The sequence below is a fragment of the Hippocampus zosterae genome, chromosome 18 (genome assembly GCF_025434085.1).
Source record: "Hippocampus zosterae strain Florida chromosome 18, ASM2543408v3, whole genome shotgun sequence".
Classification (NCBI taxonomy): Eukaryota; Metazoa; Chordata; class Actinopteri; order Syngnathiformes; family Syngnathidae; genus Hippocampus; species Hippocampus zosterae.
The window spans coordinates 16,334,950-16,353,227 of record NC_067468.1 but is presented as its reverse complement, the minus strand read 5'-3'; the positions used below and the strand labels follow the sequence as shown (position 1 = coordinate 16,353,227).

General features: G+C 46.8%; 1 protein-coding gene across 9 annotated transcripts in view; it reads right to left on the bottom strand.

Annotated features, from left to right (window-relative positions):
- dcc (DCC netrin 1 receptor) overlaps positions 1–18,278 on the bottom strand; it is an 88,166-nt gene that overhangs the window by 50,252 nt on the left and 19,636 nt on the right. For all 9 annotated transcript variants that reach the window (XM_052051309.1, XM_052051305.1, XM_052051306.1 and 6 more), the window contains exons 2-3: positions 3,063–3,413; positions 1,470–1,757 (exon numbers count right to left, since the gene is read on the bottom strand). In XM_052051309.1, the coding sequence (XP_051907269.1) occupies positions 1,470–1,757; positions 3,063–3,413 (639 nt within the window). The remainder of the gene's footprint in view (positions 1–1,469; positions 1,758–3,062; positions 3,414–18,278) is intronic.

Sequence of the window (18,278 nt, the reverse complement as noted above, 5' to 3'; positions counted from 1 at the left end):
AATCATTAGATTTGACTCTTTTTTTGGGGGGTGGAGGGGGGCGTTGAAATCAGTCACGCTTTGTCATTGTGTGAAAGGCAAGAGACAATGCATGAAAATGAACACAGTTACTGTATATGAAGGAATAGAACATTTATTCATTCATTCATTCATTCATCTTCCTAACCGCTTGATCCTGACTCGGGTCGCGGGGGGGGGGGGGGGGGGTGCTGGAGCCTATCCCAGCTGTCTGCGGGCAGTAGGCGGGGGGACACCCTGAATCAGTTGCCAGCCAATGGCAGGGCACACAGAAACGAACAACCGTTCAATCAGCCTGCCACGCATGTTTTTGGAATGTGGGAGGAAACCGGAGCACCCGGAGAAAACCCACGCAGGCTCGGGGAGAACATGCAAACTCCACACAGGGAGGCCGGAGCTGGAATCGAACCCGGTACCTCTGCACTGTGAAGCCCACGTGCTAACCACTGGACTACCGGGCCGCGGAATAGAACACCAATAATTAAATTTTTTTAAAAAAACATAACCCCCCCCATCACAAGTTGCAGTGCATTGGCGAAGGGAAGACGAATGAAAATATCGGAAGATCACATAAAGAAAGACATTGTATTCAACGTTCCATCTCGCAACCGTTTTTCATTATGGAGTGTAACTCGCCCCATCGGGGGGGCGTCCAAAGTCTCCAAAGTCGTTTTTCGTGTCAATTTTCGACAGCTTCTCCAGCCCCCCTCCACTCCGGCCCGCCCGTCCGTCTCTTATCCCGCAGCTGAGAGATGCGCGCCGGTATTGTCATCGACGCCGGGCGTTTCCAGCTTTCTGCATTGTTTTGGTTTGACAACGAGAGCTCACCTAACGCGCACTCGTCGTCTTTCTCCACAAGCGCAAATTCTAGCAGGCCGCCAGGCATCTCTCTCCCACGCGGCTTACTTGTCACTTTCAATTTATTATCTCGCCGAATTATCTCACCGCGTTGGGTCTTGTGCCCGCTGACATCTTAAGCTGAATAAGGTGAACGAACGCCCAGGCAAGAACCAAGCGCGACAGACGGTATTTGTGTCCACATTTCGGATTTTCCTTTGGATTCATCAAACCTTTGGCAGGAGACGTTTGTGATTGTTTACCTTGCTTCATTGCTTTCACAAAAAAACAAAAAAACGGTTTAAAAATTGAACATTTTGACCCTGGATCGGATTTATACAATTTATTTATTTTTTTTTTTAATGAGGAAAAAATAATCCGATGTGTGTTATGTTTGACTTTGGAGTCGTTTTTTTTTTTTAATGAGGAAAAAAAAAAAATCATCCGAGGTGTGTTATGTTGTTATGTTTGACTTTGGAGTTTTTTTTTCTTAATCCTTTTTTAATCGGCAGCTTGAAAAGCACGCGGCTAATCCCGCGAACGCGCATTCCGGCGAGGTGTCGATCAACGCGTTTGCCGCGCATCAACGGAAAGGGGGTGCGGGGGGGGGTCACCTGGGAGCACCCTTAGCTCGGCGTCCGTCCCCGTCCTCGTGCTGCCGGGGTTGTCGGCCAGACAGCGATACGTGGCCGAGTCCGGCGGCTGGACGCGGCTGACCTGCAGCGAACCGGACGGCAGCACCGCCAGGCGAGACGAGGGCTCAAAGGTCGCCGGCAGATCGTCTCGGTTTTTCTGCCAGCGGATGACGGGCGTCGGTTCCCCCGAGACCTCGCAACGCAGGAGCGCGGTGTCGCCCAGATACGAGGAGACCGACTCGGTGGGGACCGCCACTCTTAGCGGACCTGGAGACAAGAATGAAGAAGTCATGCGTAGTTCTGCGCCATTAGCTCCGCGTAAATATTTATCGATTCATTTATGGCTGCGGTCCCCAACTAGCGGTCCGCGGACCAGTACTGGGCCGCACAGAGACAGACCAAGATCTTTTTTTTTTTTGTCTTACTTGCTCCTGACTCATGGCGTCTTTGGAACAACATGTCAACAAGTCGCTGTTTGCTCCGCAAGTGCCATCTGATGCCAGAGATGTCGAGCGCCGTCATCGCCTCTCTCCTTCCTCGAGCTAATTTGGCGCTCTCGTGCGCCGCGTGGGTGCGGCGCGCTTGACGGTCGCGGATACGCATATCAAAGCATCACCGTATAAATAAAGATATGGTTGCTTGTTGAATTTTTCAATGTTTCCATTGCTCAACTCATGAACAAATCAGAAGTTTGGTTTTTCAACTGATGTGATCTTAGGCAAGCAAAACAGCGTCGCAATAAAAACGAGCCCAAGTTTGTGACTTTTTTATTTTAACGCTTGGCTTATATGAAGCGCCGTTAATTAAGGCCGGTCTCGATCAGTACGGTCATAAATAATGTAAATAATAAATAATATAAATATTATTATAATAATAATAATGTATAAAAATATAATAATAATAAAAATAATGTAAATAATAAATAGTGAATAATAAATAATATAATAATAATAATAATGTATAAAAATCTAATAATATAATAATAATAATAATAATAATAATAATAATAATAATAATAATGTAAATAATAAATAATGCTCATAAATACTGTCAAAAAATGAAAGCGTTAGCGTCCAAATGTTAGCGCGTCGTCCGTGGTGCGCGCCGGCTACTGTGAAAATGAAGCAACGGGCGAGGTTTTGCCTTTTCCGAGTCTGACGTCATGGAAAAGGAAAAAGGATATTCGCGGCACGTAACCGCGAAAAAGCTTCAATCCATTTTGCACGAGTAAACTGCAACGCCTAACGCGGACGCGTCTGCTTTAATCTCCAGCGTTCACACCCACCTGCCGAGCGTTGGGCTTCGCTAATTAATGTTGCGCTTGTATCTGTTTGCATACGCGCAGACGCTAATTGAATTTTTCTAAGCCTCCTCTCCTCATTAGCATTTTGCCCTGCAATGTATTACGAGGCCCCGACTCTTGCTTCCGTCAGCTTTTTTTTTGTCTTCTTCCAATTTGACCAAAATATTTTTTTTTCCTGCCCGGCGATACAGAAGGAATTGGCTTGCTGAAAATATTTTCAGTCCATCTGATCATGCATCCCCCCCCCCCCCAAAAGTGCGCCGTCTTACCAGCCACGGTGACTCTGGCGGTCCGGCTGACGATACTTCCGAGGCCCTCGAGGGTGGACAGGCACTGGTATTCGCCCTCATCGGGGCGGTGGTGCCGCGAGTGCAGGATATTGTGAACCAGTAAGGATCCGTTGGCCAGCTCCTGCCGCCGTTCGTCCACCAGGGCGCCCAGCAGCACGCCGTCTTTCCTCCACGTGACGGTCGGGGTTCCCGACGCCACGTCCGAGCGGGCCTGGCAGTCGAGCCGGAGCACGCCGCCTCGCACCGTCACCGTGTCTTGTGGCTCCTTGGTGAACGTGAAGTCCGCGAAACCTCTCGGGCTCATCGAGGAGGAAGAAGAGGCATCGGATGCTGCGGCCAAGGGAGAAGAACGCACGACACGTATAAGGCGTCACCAATCGGAAAACACGCTAAAGTGCCGGAGACGCGCAGAAATCCGGAGCGTGTCGCTAAAACAAGCGTTGTTTATCGAAAGGACACGTGTGTCTTCCCTAACGGCCTTCCCGTCAACGCGTTTTATCAAAATACACCGGGCGCTCGTTCCGTAGCGCATTAATGTTTCGCTAAACTACCCTGAAAAAAAAGGGTGTTGTTTACAGCCAGGAAGCCAATTTGTCTCCCTGAGGGCGCCTTATTTTCGATCACGCCGCCATTGGAACGGGAGCGGAACATAAAGAGATTGTTAGACAACAAAGGTAGTAAAAGACAAAGGGAAAAAAACTACGGCTGCCGTGATGGTTTATAGATTTTGCAATAAAAGCCTGCAGGTGAATTGCAAGCGCCGTTTCATTGCTTCTAAATCGGAGTCTTCTACGCTGCTTCGAAGGGCAAACGTGAGCCCAAATCGGAGCGTTTCACTTTTGAGTCCGTTACAATCGGGCGTGTCTCTGCAATCACTAACTCGGAAACTCGGAAAAATTTGTGTATCGCAATTTGAAAAACTCACCTACTCGCATATCACCGCCTAATATTATTATCCATCCATCCATCCATTTTCTGAACCGCTTGATCCTCACTAGGGTCGCGGGGGGGGGTGCTGGAGCCCATCCCAGCCGTCTTCGGGCAGTAGGCAGGGGACACCCTGAATCGGTTGCCAGCCAATCGCAGGGCACACACAGAAACGAACAACCATTCGCACTCACAATCACACCGAGGGACAATTTAGAGAGTCCAATCAGCCTGCCACGCATGTTTTTGGAATGTGGGAGGAAACCGGAGCACCCGGAGAAAACCCACGCAGGCCCGGGGAGAACATGCAAACTCCAAACAGGAAGGCCGGAGCTGGAATCGAACCCGCTACCTCTGCACTGTGAAGCCGACGTGCTATCCACTGGACTACCGGGCCGCCCCTAATATTACTATTATTATTATTAATTGAAATTGGACTGGCATATGGACAAAAAAAAAAAAACAATCGGAATCCAACTGCGGTGTGAACGTAGCTTTATGTGGTGCAGGATGACAGCCCGCCACTATCAACCCGTTTGTTTTCATGTTGGTATATTTAATGCCATCTTGAAAAAAAAAAAGGCTCAGATGGCAGCGAGCGGCTGCGACTGCACCGCTTCTTGCGTTTGATGTTGGCGCCACGAAAAAACAGCCTTTCATCCTGATCAGAGAGGCAGTTTGAATGGTCAAAGGGCGCCCGCGGGGCTTCCCGGGAAGCGTTCGCAGGTTCCGTATAAGAAGTCGCACGATGGAACGGCCTCGTATTTAAAAAAGGAGCAAACAACACAAGTGGAAAAGGAACAACGCGTCTCTGCATCACGTGCCTGCTTATTAATTCCATATTCATGTGTGACTTGTTGAAGGCTCAAACATCACCAAATTAACAAATGCCGAGTAAATAAATAGAAGCCACGTCTGAAAAATTGTTGCTCGCCTTACCGAGTTTAAGCTTGAAATCGGATCGTAATCAAGTGGTATTCATTCACCGTCATCGTAAAGTGACTCTCGGGGTCAATTAGACGCAGTCGACTCGAGAGCGACACTTATTATTACCTTATTCCGGATTGCTCCTTTTTTTGGGGGGGGGGGGGGGGTAGTTTGCTGCGTTTTATTTTGCATTTGTTATATAGCAGAAGAGCACCGTTGGAAATCAATGAAAAAGAAATCTGTGACTAAAGCGTTGAATCACTCTATCCTGTAATTATCTTTTGTTGTCGCTACCCGCTGCTTTAAAAACTGGCAATTTGAAGGCAATGAAAAAACGCACATAGTTGGCTCAACCGGTCTGTGAAAAAGAGGTTGACCCCCCGCCCCCCCCCCCCCCCCACTGGCACAAAACAACCACAAAAAAAGTTTCCCAAATTGAGATAACAAGTCGAAAGAACATTTGGTTTCAATTTCCCGACTATTATAGTAAAGCAATCAAGCCAACAGATTTATTTTTCAAGTCTTATCCTTTTTCGTCTTCATCGACTGCCGCATGTCGCGCGTCCCTCAACCGTCGTCTGCCGCGCCCCCCCCTACCCCCCCACACTTTCTTTTCTGCCCCTCATTTATGTCTCTCTCTATCCTTTGCTTCATGGTTTCCTTCTTATTGATTCTCTTTCAGCAGTCCCCCTACTCTCGCTCAATCGGTAAATCACGATCTCGACAGCTCTATCTCTACTCACTCCCATCGCTCTCTCTCAAACACACACACACACACACACACACACGGAGACACTAACACACACTTCATCAGTGTGTCCTTGTCCTAGTTGTCCTGCAGTTTGATGTTATCACTCGCCGTCTGCTTGCCATCTCTCTTCTCATCTCACTGCCTGGAAATCTTTTGGTGTCCATATTTCATTTACACAGTGATCAGCGCCACAGCTTCTTAAAAAAAAAAAAAAAAAAAAAAAAGATATATAGATAGATTTAACTGGTCCATAATTGACTTCCGAAGTTGCTATGCGAGTGTGCGCGCATGCTAATATGGCCGCCATTGGTTGATTGAAGAATCTCATTTATCCTATTTGCTGCCGAGTCCTTGATGCTAGCGATTTACATGCTAGCTCTCGCCGCGGATTCCGTCAACAAATCGTGAGGAGCGAAGGCCGGGTGACGAAATGAGATCCTTTTCTCGCCGGCGAGATTCTCGGCGTCCATTTTTCGTATCTCACTTTCTTCAATATTCGTTTTTAATGAAAGGAAAATGATTTCTGATGTAGAACATGGCAAACTAAATCATACAGCCAGTGACTAATATTAAATGCACAATTAGAAGAGAAAAAACACAACTCAAATTAAATAAATAGGTTTTGTTTTTGGTTTGTTTGTTTTTTAATAGTCCTGACACGACAAAAAGGCGGGACTCGGAAATTTCATGGCGGTGATAGCTAGGTTGAAGGACACGGAGCCACCCGGGAGTTTGAACGGAGAGATGCGAGTGGAGGACAGCCATGCGGGCGAGAGCCAAACAAACAGCAACTCTCCCAGTGACTGACATGGCAGGGTAGAGCCTGAAAGAAGAGTGCATTAAGACTCTGGGGGGGGGGAACTGCCAAGTATTTGCGTGTGTGCGCGTGTGTGTGTGCTTAAACGCTGTGCCAAGTGAAGCATGCAAGCCACTGTAAAAATAAAGAAATAAATGGATTCGAGAAAAAAATAAATCAAAGGAGGAAACTGGAAAGGGAACTTGAGCTGAAGGAAGTAGGGAAGCGGGAAATGCGAGTTTAATAGCGCCAAAAAAAAAAAAAAAGCCCATTTAGATCACATACAGTATTGGAGCACCCGGCCACTGTGACTCCCAATTTTTCTTTGGAATCACATGAAGATGCATTTTTACAAGGCCGAGCGATATTGCAAGTGCAAAGAATCCACTGCGACATTTGCCATCATGGTCAAAATTCTGTGAGTTGATCATTCGGCAGAAATGTCTCAAAATCCTGTCAAACGTGTGACAAAAATGACTGGATTTCGACTCCACTGTGTCGTCATTTTTTTTTTTCAAGGCCTACAGAAAATCAGAGTTCTGTCGCCATCTTGCTGTTATCCCGTCGCCCATCGCAAGGCCTCATTCATGAAAAGCCAAATTACGACTCTGCCGTCAGACATGTTTCCCAACCAGGGTCCCATCTGCACTGAGCTCACACACCAGCTGGACAGCACTGATGTGTGTGTGTGTGTGTGCGCGTGTGTGTGTGTGTGCGTTCAGCATTTTCGCATTAAGCCTTCATTAACAAGTCTCACCTGTCAGCCACCCTCTGTGTCTCATTGAACTCTAATTCCCATAATCCCTTCTGTAATCTCACATCTGAGCTTCCCGAACCCTGCCACGCACACACAAACACGTACACATTTGATATTTACACAACTAGTCTTAATTCTCTTCTTCATTTTTTTTCGAGTTTTCGTTTGTTTCGAGTGTGTGTGTGTGTGTGCAGATGATTAATTGATTTTCATTTTGGACAGACAAACCGGCAGACACTTGATTCATACATGATGATCCCCCCCCCCCCCCCTCATCAGAACTACTCTGCATTCAGGAGACATGCATTTATTTTTTCCACAAATGAAATCAATTAACTAAATTAATTAACTAATTAATTACGTATTAACTAAATTAATAGCGTAACATTTGTGGCAGGCCTTTGGTCAAAAGACCAGAAAAATGATCGTATACATGCCGCCCTCTTTAACTAGTGGCAAGACAAGAGAGAGTTTTTGAGGGAGGGGGCACTCCTGTCTCAGGCTCGCGCAGGACGTGCCACACCGCAAGTACTGCTTTGCTGTTTTTTGAGCCCCACGTTTGAATTAAGATTTAAAAAAAAGGAAAGTAAGCCAAGTTTGCTTTCTCGACAATCCTGCGGTCCACCGAGGCAAACGTGGCGCATATAATCGAGGTAACGCCACAAGCGGGGAAGCAGACCGAGGCGGCTTTTGCGTGGCCGACCGCCAAGTACGCGGAGCCGGCTGCTCCGCGGTGCCGCGAGGCCGCCGTCTACCCATTAGAGGTGCTTAATGAGACCGCGTGGGCTTGTCGAACGGGAGGGATTCACGACAAACTGGAGGGAAGCTGTGAACGGCAATAACGGACTTGGCACAAGAGGCCTGTTTTGTTTTGTTTTGGGGGTGGGGTGTTCGGGGCCGACTCCATATCTAAAGTGCCTTGACCAAACGTCTGTTGTTCTCGTTCACTCTGCAAATCAAATGAATTGAACCGTTGAATACCGTTTTGCATTTGGACACGATCGTGAAGACATTTGCACATTTCCAGACATCGGCAGCTAACTAGAAGTCAAGTTGCCAGAATAAAGCAATTCTTTCATTCTCCGTCCAAGAAAAAAAAAAAAAAGTATTTCAAGGATGGAAATAGAAAGTTGAACAGAATAGAAATAGATGGGAGGAGACGATTCTTTCTTTTTTTTTAATCCACTAATTCGCCTCGTTTTTTTCTTTCATCTTCTCATTTCTGTTTGGATCATCTTTTTAAGATCAACGCTGCTCTGTTAAAAAAAAAATATCTGATGAACTCTTCCTCTTAGCGTGATCTCCAGCGGCACGGGGAGAACTTTTCAGTGGCGGTTGCCATGGAGTTGATACGGCAAGCATGGAGCCGCTCCGGGCGAACGCCTCAAATGGCTTCCAGCGCTCTGAAAACAACTCGATCTGGAAAACATTTCCAGAGGTGCAAGGTGAAAATATGTGCAGCTGTTCGAAGCCACGGATGGGGCATGCGCAAGCAAAAGGCTTGTTCACCGACATCATCGACATGGAGAAGCAGAGAGCTTTCGACGGCAAGTCCTAAAGCCGCAGCCTCCGACGGATTTACAAGGAGATTGCCGGAATCTGAACCGACGAGGGAGGAAAAGCCCCCACAGTCCGCACTTCCGACTAACTCTGAAAAGCCCTTCGGGTGCAAACAAATGCAACGTCAGAACCTGGATGAAAATGTCAGCCGTTGGCCTTTCATTTTAGAGGCTTGCTCCTAAAATATGAAAGTTCAAGGTGAGAACTGTCAAAACAACGACGGGCGTTGACGTTCTGAGAATGGTGAGGGCCACCCGAGCTCGATATCCTAACCCGGCGGTTCGACATTTCTTCCTAACCTTGCAACGTGCGCGTTTCTTAATTTGCATGCGTTTAAGTGTTTGCATGCGTATCGATTTCCGCTCATCTATGATTCTGCATGCGTTGACCTCTTGGCGTATAATAAAGCGCATGTAGAACGGCAAGAGTTGACCCGACTTCTACGCGCATACAAACAAGTACACACGCGCGCGCGGCCGGATGCTAATACGACTCGCCGTCTGTCTCTCGTGCATAAATCATTTATGGAAATGAGTCACTCCGAGCTTGTAAGGACAACGCTTGGCGCGGTGGGCGCATGTAAACCGCAGATGCCGCGCGAGCTGGGGGAAGGCTCCCAACGTTGCCGTGCGTTTGCTAACGTCGACGAGATCTCGCAAAGTACTTCACGCTCAGCGCCGGCCGCTCGTTTAATCAATTCCATTTCTTTATATTTACAAATATAAAAATATAATATATATATATATATATATATAAAATATTAAATATAAAAATATTGGTCTGCTGTGCCAATGACTACTAACGTCATTCTCTCCAGCAGGGGTCGCCGCGAGCGCCGGCCTAGGCCCGTTTGGGCTCCGGCATGTTTTTCCATCTCTGACTGTTGCAAAACACCCGATTCAAATGATCGGCTCATCAGCAAGCTCCGCAGAAGCCCGATATCGATCCCGTCCATTTGAATTAGGTGTGCTGCAACAAGGAGAGATGGAAAACACGCAAGATGGCGGCCCTCCGGGAACGCAGTTTGACATCTACTTTTCCATTAAACTCCCAGGGCGTGTTTTGGGATACTTGCCCCCCCCCCCCCAAAAAAAAAAAAGTCCGCTGGGGTGAGCAGTGCGTCAGGAACAAATTCATTGTTCCTTCTCCAGCTTTGAAGCCGCGTTTCTTTAGAATCGTCGCACCTGACCCGGCAGTGTGAGGCGGGAAGACAGTTTTTGTATGTGTGTGTGTGACAATGGCAGGATGGGGGGTGCAAGTGCCGACGGATGAGCATTTTTATCGACTGACACCTTATCATAGTTTCTGTCACATCTTGACAAGGGCTGCCAGACAGTATTGAATGGTCAGTGAGCTGTGTATGTGTGTGTGTGAGACACACACACACACACACACACACACAGATACTTTTTTACAGCAACAACACTGCCCGACCAATGGATACTGTCTAAAATCCTGAAAATCTCTTTGTGGGCACTTTCTACAATCAAATATCAAAAAGTAAACAAAATGCACACTCAGGTCAAAGGTGGCCAACACGTCCATCCTGGTCGACCGGAAGCCGAAAAAGGATTTACAAAATCAAATTTTTAAAAAAATGGTGTAGCAGGCACATGAATAGCCCTAAATGTGCACAAAGGCCTGATTAAGTACCGCGCGTACACACGGCTTTTATCTTCAGGGAGAAATGAGTCCAGAAGTAGTCAAGGGCAGGACATTCGCAGCATGTCTGAGGCCTTTCAACCGCACCAGCGATGCAACTTGCGGTGTTTTGAGAGAAGGGCAAAGCCACCGCCAGGAAAGAGACAGAAGGACATCTTGTCAAACCATGCGGATGCTTTGACCTCCGTTTAGCACGGCTAGCCGCATTTCTTCATGTTGATTCTAGTCAACGTCTTCGCGTCTCCTCAGCGGCAGGCGTCCGCTTCTCTAAAAAGGTGAGCTCGCGAGTGTTTGGCTGCGATTTGCTGATGTGGACGAGTCATCCGACACGAAATGAGCGCTTTTGTCGTTTCTGACAGATGCCGGAGCCTCATCAACGCGCGGTCACGTCTGTTGCTTTGAGGACAATGCAACACATTCGCCACACGCATTATACCGCCATGGCTCAGAATGTGTGTGTGTGTGTGTGCGTGTGTGTGTGTGTGTGAGGCGCATGTGCGTCTGACATCCGTGACCAATCAAGACAGAAGCCACAGGCTTTCCAACTGCCGTCTCCTGAGACCAAGCAGTGGACAGCCAATATGTCAAACACGCACACGCACACACACACACACACACACACACACACTAACGTTGTAAGGCTGACAGATTGGTAGTTTATGGGTGTTAACAGACAGAAGGAACCTCTTTCTTCACTATCATCCGTCATTGCCTTCAAACCAACCTCCTCTGCACATACACACACACACACACACACACACACAAAGGAGACCTAGAGAGTGTGTATGTGTGTTTTTTATTAAGGCAGGAAACAAACAGGGAATCGTGTCATTCAGCAGTGGGTCCTCACCAGACAAAACAGAGTCAGCGTGTGTAAAAAGAAGGAAAGGAAATGAAAGGGGTGCAATTAAAGATCAGAGGTCAATGGCACGTTGACCCCGGTTGAACGCTGAGGCCCTCGCCCTGAAAACTGCGTTTTTATCTGATGGCAGTTAAGACTTTGCCTCCGCTTCCCGAACGGTTCATAACGACGTCGTGCCGAGGCCGTGCGCGAGCCCCTTTTCAAAAACGTGCGTGTTGGCTCACTCGTTTATGCGCAACTCTAATAAAGACAAAGCGGATAGAAAATGAATCACTCAACTTTCCGCACGCAAACACGACACCAACAAAAACCCACAAATCAAGAACAAAAACCCACAACAAGTACCAAGAGGCTTTCGTGGTTCTTATGTAGTGTAAATTTCACCAGCGGTAAGTGCATTTGTATCTGTTCGGGGGGGTGGGGGGGGGGGGTTGGACGCCGTCAATCACAATCGCTGAAGCATGGCAAAATGGAGGAGGGGTGCAGCCGTTGGGAATGATGAGATCGCCTCCCTCTCGCTTTCCTCTCCTCATTCTGCTCTCCATCTTTCCTCTGCCGTGCAGATTGCTAACGGTTCTTAACCTCACTCGTCTTTTGCTCAAGGTGCCCGCTGACCCCCCCCCCTAAAAAAAAAAAAGACTGTGCAGGAGGATACACTGAAACAACACATCCCAGATGTCAATGACTGACCGATTCCGATGGGAAATCTTTGGTCATTGCGTTGCGAATCGAGCATCATCATTTACGATTGATGGAAACCAAAGTGTCAAAAGTGCCCTCCACACTCCAGGACCCCTCCACACCCCACGAGGCCCGAGCCGCATCATGCATCAGAAGGAACACCGGGACCCACTGCATCACGATGGTCCTTCAATGGGTCCTCGGGATCTCATCCGGTACCTCACGGCACCCACGGAAGCTCCGAGCGGCACATAGATGGCTGTCCAGCACTCCAAAGTTCTCCGCAGGCTACCGATGACCCACCGCGGAACTTTTTCCGCGGCGTCGCCAGACTCAATGGCATCTTTCACATCCGCTCAGTGTAAATCTGTTCGCATCCATGAAGGGCGCAGCACGGCGCCAATGGCGACTCAGCTAGCGTCCGGTGGTCTCTGGCAAATGGACATCGGGCCGCGCGGCGTCGGGCTTTCGGTGGCCTGTTGGAGGTCATTATGCAGGGCTTAGACAATACACCTCCCGTTTCTCCGTGCACGTTCAGAGGAGGGGGCTATCTTGCTGGCTCCTGCTGCTGCTTCTCTTGTTGTTATTGTTGTCCTCTCCCTTGGCTCCCCTCCACGTCTTCTTTGGCCCAGTTCCGCATCTTGCTTCGTTTTTGCATTGGACTCTTAAAATAATAAAAATGAGTTTGAAAGCTGGGCAGAAAGGGGGCGTGTCCGAAAATGCCGAAATGACTAACTCCATTTTTATTTTAAAATGAGAACTAACTAGAATGACAGTGAAATCCTGGATGTTCTACGTGAGCTTTCGGGGTTCGTTGGAAGTCAACTTGTCAAACTGCACTTCACCTTGAGCGGGAAAATGAATATTGCCCCACGCGGTTGCAACTATGCACATTCATACACTCACACACACACACCCTGCAGCATTTATTCAAGGGTCAAACACCATCAGTGGTCATGGCTCTGCAAAGGGATTAGAGCGTAGCCAGAGAAAAAGCCGAAAGCAATGCGAGAGCTCTGCACACGCACACACACACACACACACAAATATGCAGCGGTATACACAACGGCATAATCTGGATATGAATCTCTTGGGTTTGATCTGTGCAAGAAAAGGCTTCAAGCTGTACTCAAGCTCTCTTTTTACCGACCGCTCGGCTGTATTTGGGTGTTTTTTTTTGGTGGTGCAAGACAACAATTAGACATCTGCAAAAAAAAAGTCCCCGGGATGCTCACGCCCTCAAGGGGCCACTGTGATGATGATGATGATGATGACGATGATGGTAACAACAGTCAACAGCATGATGCATTTTTTTTTTACCTGATAAGTCATTAAAATCAAACGTATCAGTTGACTCAAATCTTTGGGACGACACCGATGATGACCGTCAAATTGACGCAATTTGACATTTCAATCCTGCATCGTCCACATACGTGTGCCAGTGCTTGACTGGATTTGTTCCGTGTCTTAATGTGAGCCAGACATGGAAATGAGCGGCATGCACGCGTGTGTGTGTGAGAGCTAGAATGTGTATTTGCATTGTATTTAGGTCAGAAGCTGACAGAAAATCTGTGTTTTCTGCTCCTGCAAAGTGAAGCCGCGCTTGTTTGTCAGCCCACCAAGACGTGGGCTCATTAAGCCAATTAGTGAGAGTAAAACAGAGGTGACCCGCGTGGCGTCAGGGCCCAGGGGCTGAACAGATGGGACCGGTTACACCGCCAACCTGTCAGCGCTCAACTCGCGGTCAATGAGTCAGCACTTCTCACACACACAAGCAAAACTGTCACCTATTATGAGGTATTGATACTGACCGGCATACGCTATGTATTGTAATAACAATGTTATATACTTGTTCAAAGTATTTTTTTTAATACTTTAATGCAGGGGTGCTCCACTTTTTCAGCGTGGGAGTTACTTATAAAACGACCGAGTCAAAATGATCTACTCGCGACAGGAACGCCAAGCATCTCGTTATTTTCCAATGTCTTGAAGATTCTTTGTACGTACAATGACATGACTCACCCGGAACGGCGCTTCAGTGGCAGCTTTTGAACTTTGTTGAGTGAAAAAAAAAAAACGACTGCTCTCCAGACAACGGGGATTTTAGTTCCTCCGCCTTTTATTCTCTTTCTCAGGAGGGAAGTCTGTGTCATATTTTTCATGCATAGTTCAAAGATGACGCTCCAAATTAAAAAAACAGGTCCCGGGAACCAAACAAAAAAAAATCAACAGGTTGACAAACCTTTTGTTTTGTTACGTGTCGCTAATCATGTAGTGGTTCATTCGCCTGGCATCTATGCAGCCAGTGTGAGTGTGACTAGTTGGCTTTCCCTGTACTTGACCTTTGGTTTTTACTAGCAACCCGTCCGTGGATGTAAACTGCCATTCTTTGTACTCAACTGGGATAGATTATGTCCGGCTCCCGGCGCCCCCTAAACGTGATAAATGATACACTAAAATTGAAAAGAAATAAAAGGTTGCCGCCTACTGCCCGAAGACAGCTGGGATAGGCTCCAGCACACCCGTGACCCTCTTGAGGAGAAGCGGATTAGAAAATGGATGGATGGATGCTAGCTAGCTAACTTGAATACATCCATAAAATGGGTTGAAAAGCTTGAGACACGGTCACTGGGAAAATAATGTAAAGCTAGCATGAGAATAGTCATGTTCGAACTGAAAAACAGAAACCTACTCTTGATATATTTTTTTTCAAATTACAAAATGGATGGATGGATGCTAGCTAGCTAACTTGAATACATCCATAAAATGGGTTGAAAAGCTTGAGACACGGTCACTGGGAAAATAATGTAAAGCTAGCATGAGAATAGTCATGTTCGAACTGAAAAACAGAAACCTACTCTTGATATATTTTTTTCAAATTACAAAATGGATGGATGGATGGATGGATGGACACATGAAACGGCGTCGTGTAACTATATTTCGTTTCACGTACAGAAAACAACATGTCATGAAACTACAGTACACCAGGTAAAAAATGGGAGTCATGAAACTCACAGCACCGCTAGTTGCTAGCTAGCATGGCCTCATCTTGAACAATTTACGTCTTCCAGCTGTGAAATTGCTCTCATTATCCAATCACTTAACCTTTTATGTCAAGACACACTTACAGACCACTTATACTAGCTAAAATTAGCCGTAGCAAACTTGATAATACGCCAACGGTACCGTATTGTGAATGTATTGAAAATATATATGTATTTAATCGATGTTTTGTTTATTTTGTCATCACTAGCATATTTGGCGTAGGAACACCTGGAAGTAATTGAACGTAAACGAGTTCGATTAGTTTTATATTCCGTTGCTTCGCTAATGTTACTGGCTAAAGCACAAACGTTTGCACTTGAGCTTTCTTTTGTTCGGGCTTGGAGAGTGACGCAACACATGAAAACGGCGTCGTGTAACTATATTCCGTTTCACGTACAGAAAACGACATGTCATGAAACTCACAGCACCGCTAGTTGCTAGCTAGCATGGCCTCAACTTGAGCAATTTACGTCTTCCAGCTGTGAAATTGCCGTCATTATCCAATCACTTAACTTTTTATGTCAAGACACACTTACAGACCACTTATGCTAGCTAAAATTAGCCGTAGCAAACTTGATAATACTTTGCGTTTTCTTTTGTTCTGTGTTCTCTTGCCACAAACACACAATAAGTCTGATAGCAACCTTGGTAGCCACCATTCATTTCACACAGACTGGTTCAAAGGAAGAGACGAGAGTCTCGCAGAGACAGAATGCGGGAGAAAAAAAGATGTTGAAAAAGGAAAATACGAGAGTCTCTTCATTCCAGTTTAGTCTTGACCCACCCACCCTCATCTCTCCCTCTCTCTCTGGTGCAATATTCAGTGATATATGGCCGCCATCACCGAAAATAATGACTCGTCTGCCTGTAATCTTTCATTTCACAGCAAAGCTGGGAGGGGGATAGTCGAATACAAGTACTAGATTTTGGTCTCTTGTTAGCAAAAGAAAAAAAAATGGCGCAAAGAGAGGTGAAAGGGGAAGTAGAAGAGGAGCAAATGAGAAGTAACGGTGGAAACGGTTGAAAAGAGCTCAGCAGCCCTATTTCATGACTGGACACGCCGATTTGAGTGCAAATTTCCCAAAAAGCGATCACTCGTCAATCCAATGAGAGAGCAGCCAAAGTGATGAGAAGAGAGCATTACTTGGAGTGGGATGGAAAGGTCGGCCTCCAGAGTGGCCTTCTATTTGCGTGATGTGTGTGTGTGTGTGTATTTAATTAAACAGAGTGATATAGGATGCCACAAATCAACGCGATTTGTCTTGAGAAACACACACCGACTCAAACTTGCTTGGTTCAACTCTGCATTGCCAAATAGACGTGCGAAACCCACATGAGAAACTTGAGTGATATTTTTGTTGTTGTTGTTGTTGAATGAGTTCCGCACCACCCCGTGCATTTTTTGTGTGCTTGTTCCACCAAAACAATAACTTCCCCTCCTAGCCCCACGACTCTCATCGCTGGCTTTCATACATCATCCTGAAGGAGAATGTTCCATCTCGGTTGCTCCGACCACAACTGAACAGAGTTTAAGGAGCTCTCGCAGGTCTCGTTAACATGGTCGCCCTCATTAAAGATCCGTCTTTCTGTTCAGGTCTCTAACGAGCTGTTGCCTGACCTTGAGTTGTTGTTGGGTTTTTTTTTTTTTTTTTGGCTAACAAGCCAGCTCAAAGCATCCTGTCAACATATGGAGGGGCCGTCCAGGCATCTTGGAACAGGACGGAAACTCCACAGGACAAGCTGGAGTGACTCCAGATGGAAGCGACTCGATGTAATTAAAGCACATTAACGGTTTGGTGGTCCCAACTGTGAAATATCCCCACGTGCGCTTCTTTGACAAATATTAAAAAAAAAAAAAAAACTTAGCTTGCGTTGTGCTCAACGGAGAAGCTAAGAAGACGATGGCGCGTGAAGTACTTTCAAAAGGGCATGATGAAACTACGCGGGCCTTAAAGTCGGCCGCATTTTTGTGCGCTCGGTTTCGTTCTTCCCTCCGGTCGTCTCAGTCAACATTTCTCGCTTACACAGAACAAACACTTTGGGCTCCGGTTGCTTGGCAGAAGCTGCGGCGCTTTGCGTAATTCCGTCAGATCCGCGCAAAACGGTGCCAACAGAACGGAGCCTCCCGAGATGAGACAACAGCTCCGGTCCAACCTTGACACATCAAGGCATATGTGCACGTGCCACAGTAAAGCGGATGCGTATACGAAACTTTGTACACGAGAGGCCTCAAATAAACGTGTTCGAAACGAGCTAGAAATGAAATTCTATCCAACTGTTGAATGTTGTGGTCGACTACGTCGTTTCGTATAAGAGTGACCTGAGCGCCTTTGCACTGAGCACTCAAGTAATAAAATTCAAAATAATTCTTTTTGACACCCGAGCACCTCCACTACCATCAAACGTCACACACGCCATTAACCCAAGCAACAGAAAAGTGAATTAATCAGCCAGTCGGTCCGTTAATGATCATCTTGTAAGTGTCAAAATGATGGCGGACGTTGGCGGCAATTGACTTCACTTCACATCTTTATGACTGACACTTCAAACATTTCAGCCGCAGGTGTAGAAAGAAAGTCGACAATCGTCTTTTTGCACCGCCGTGGTCCAATAATAGCGATGCTATCGGAGGAAGCGCCGTCTCCCCGTGTCTCGGAAGGACGCGTGACGTCACGGTGAAAAGGTCGACGGACTTGACTTATCACGTTGAAGCAATATCCAGTGAAATCTAAAAGGTGTGCGCATTCCTCGTGCGCCGTGCTCACTCATCTTTGTGTATTTACGTGGCACTCGCTTTCCCCGAGATCAATGCGTCTTGTCAGGCGGCAGTTGATAGATTATCGATTGCAATCAGGCCGTCTTCTGTGTGTGCAGACGCAGTCTAATTCCTCCGTCAATCTGCCCGCATTCTCCTTTTTTTTTTGCCTCGCACTCCTAACACATAAAATACTGTGATATCGTGAATGTCGTAAAACATTGAATTGATGGTTCTGTTTGTTTTGCGTCAGAGACAACTGACTACCTGCTCTGTTAGTTCCTCGTCAGTTTAAAGGACATAACCGCGATGACGCGTTTGCTAGGCTACATTAAAAAATCCCCCACGAGTCTCTTTGGGCCTCGAGAAGAAGTGTTTCATGGGTGGGCCTGTTGCTAGGGGTTCCTTCACCTCTGAGCCCTTTCATTCTCTGTCTCGCTGAACCCATTAGAGTCAATCTGCGATATCTGTT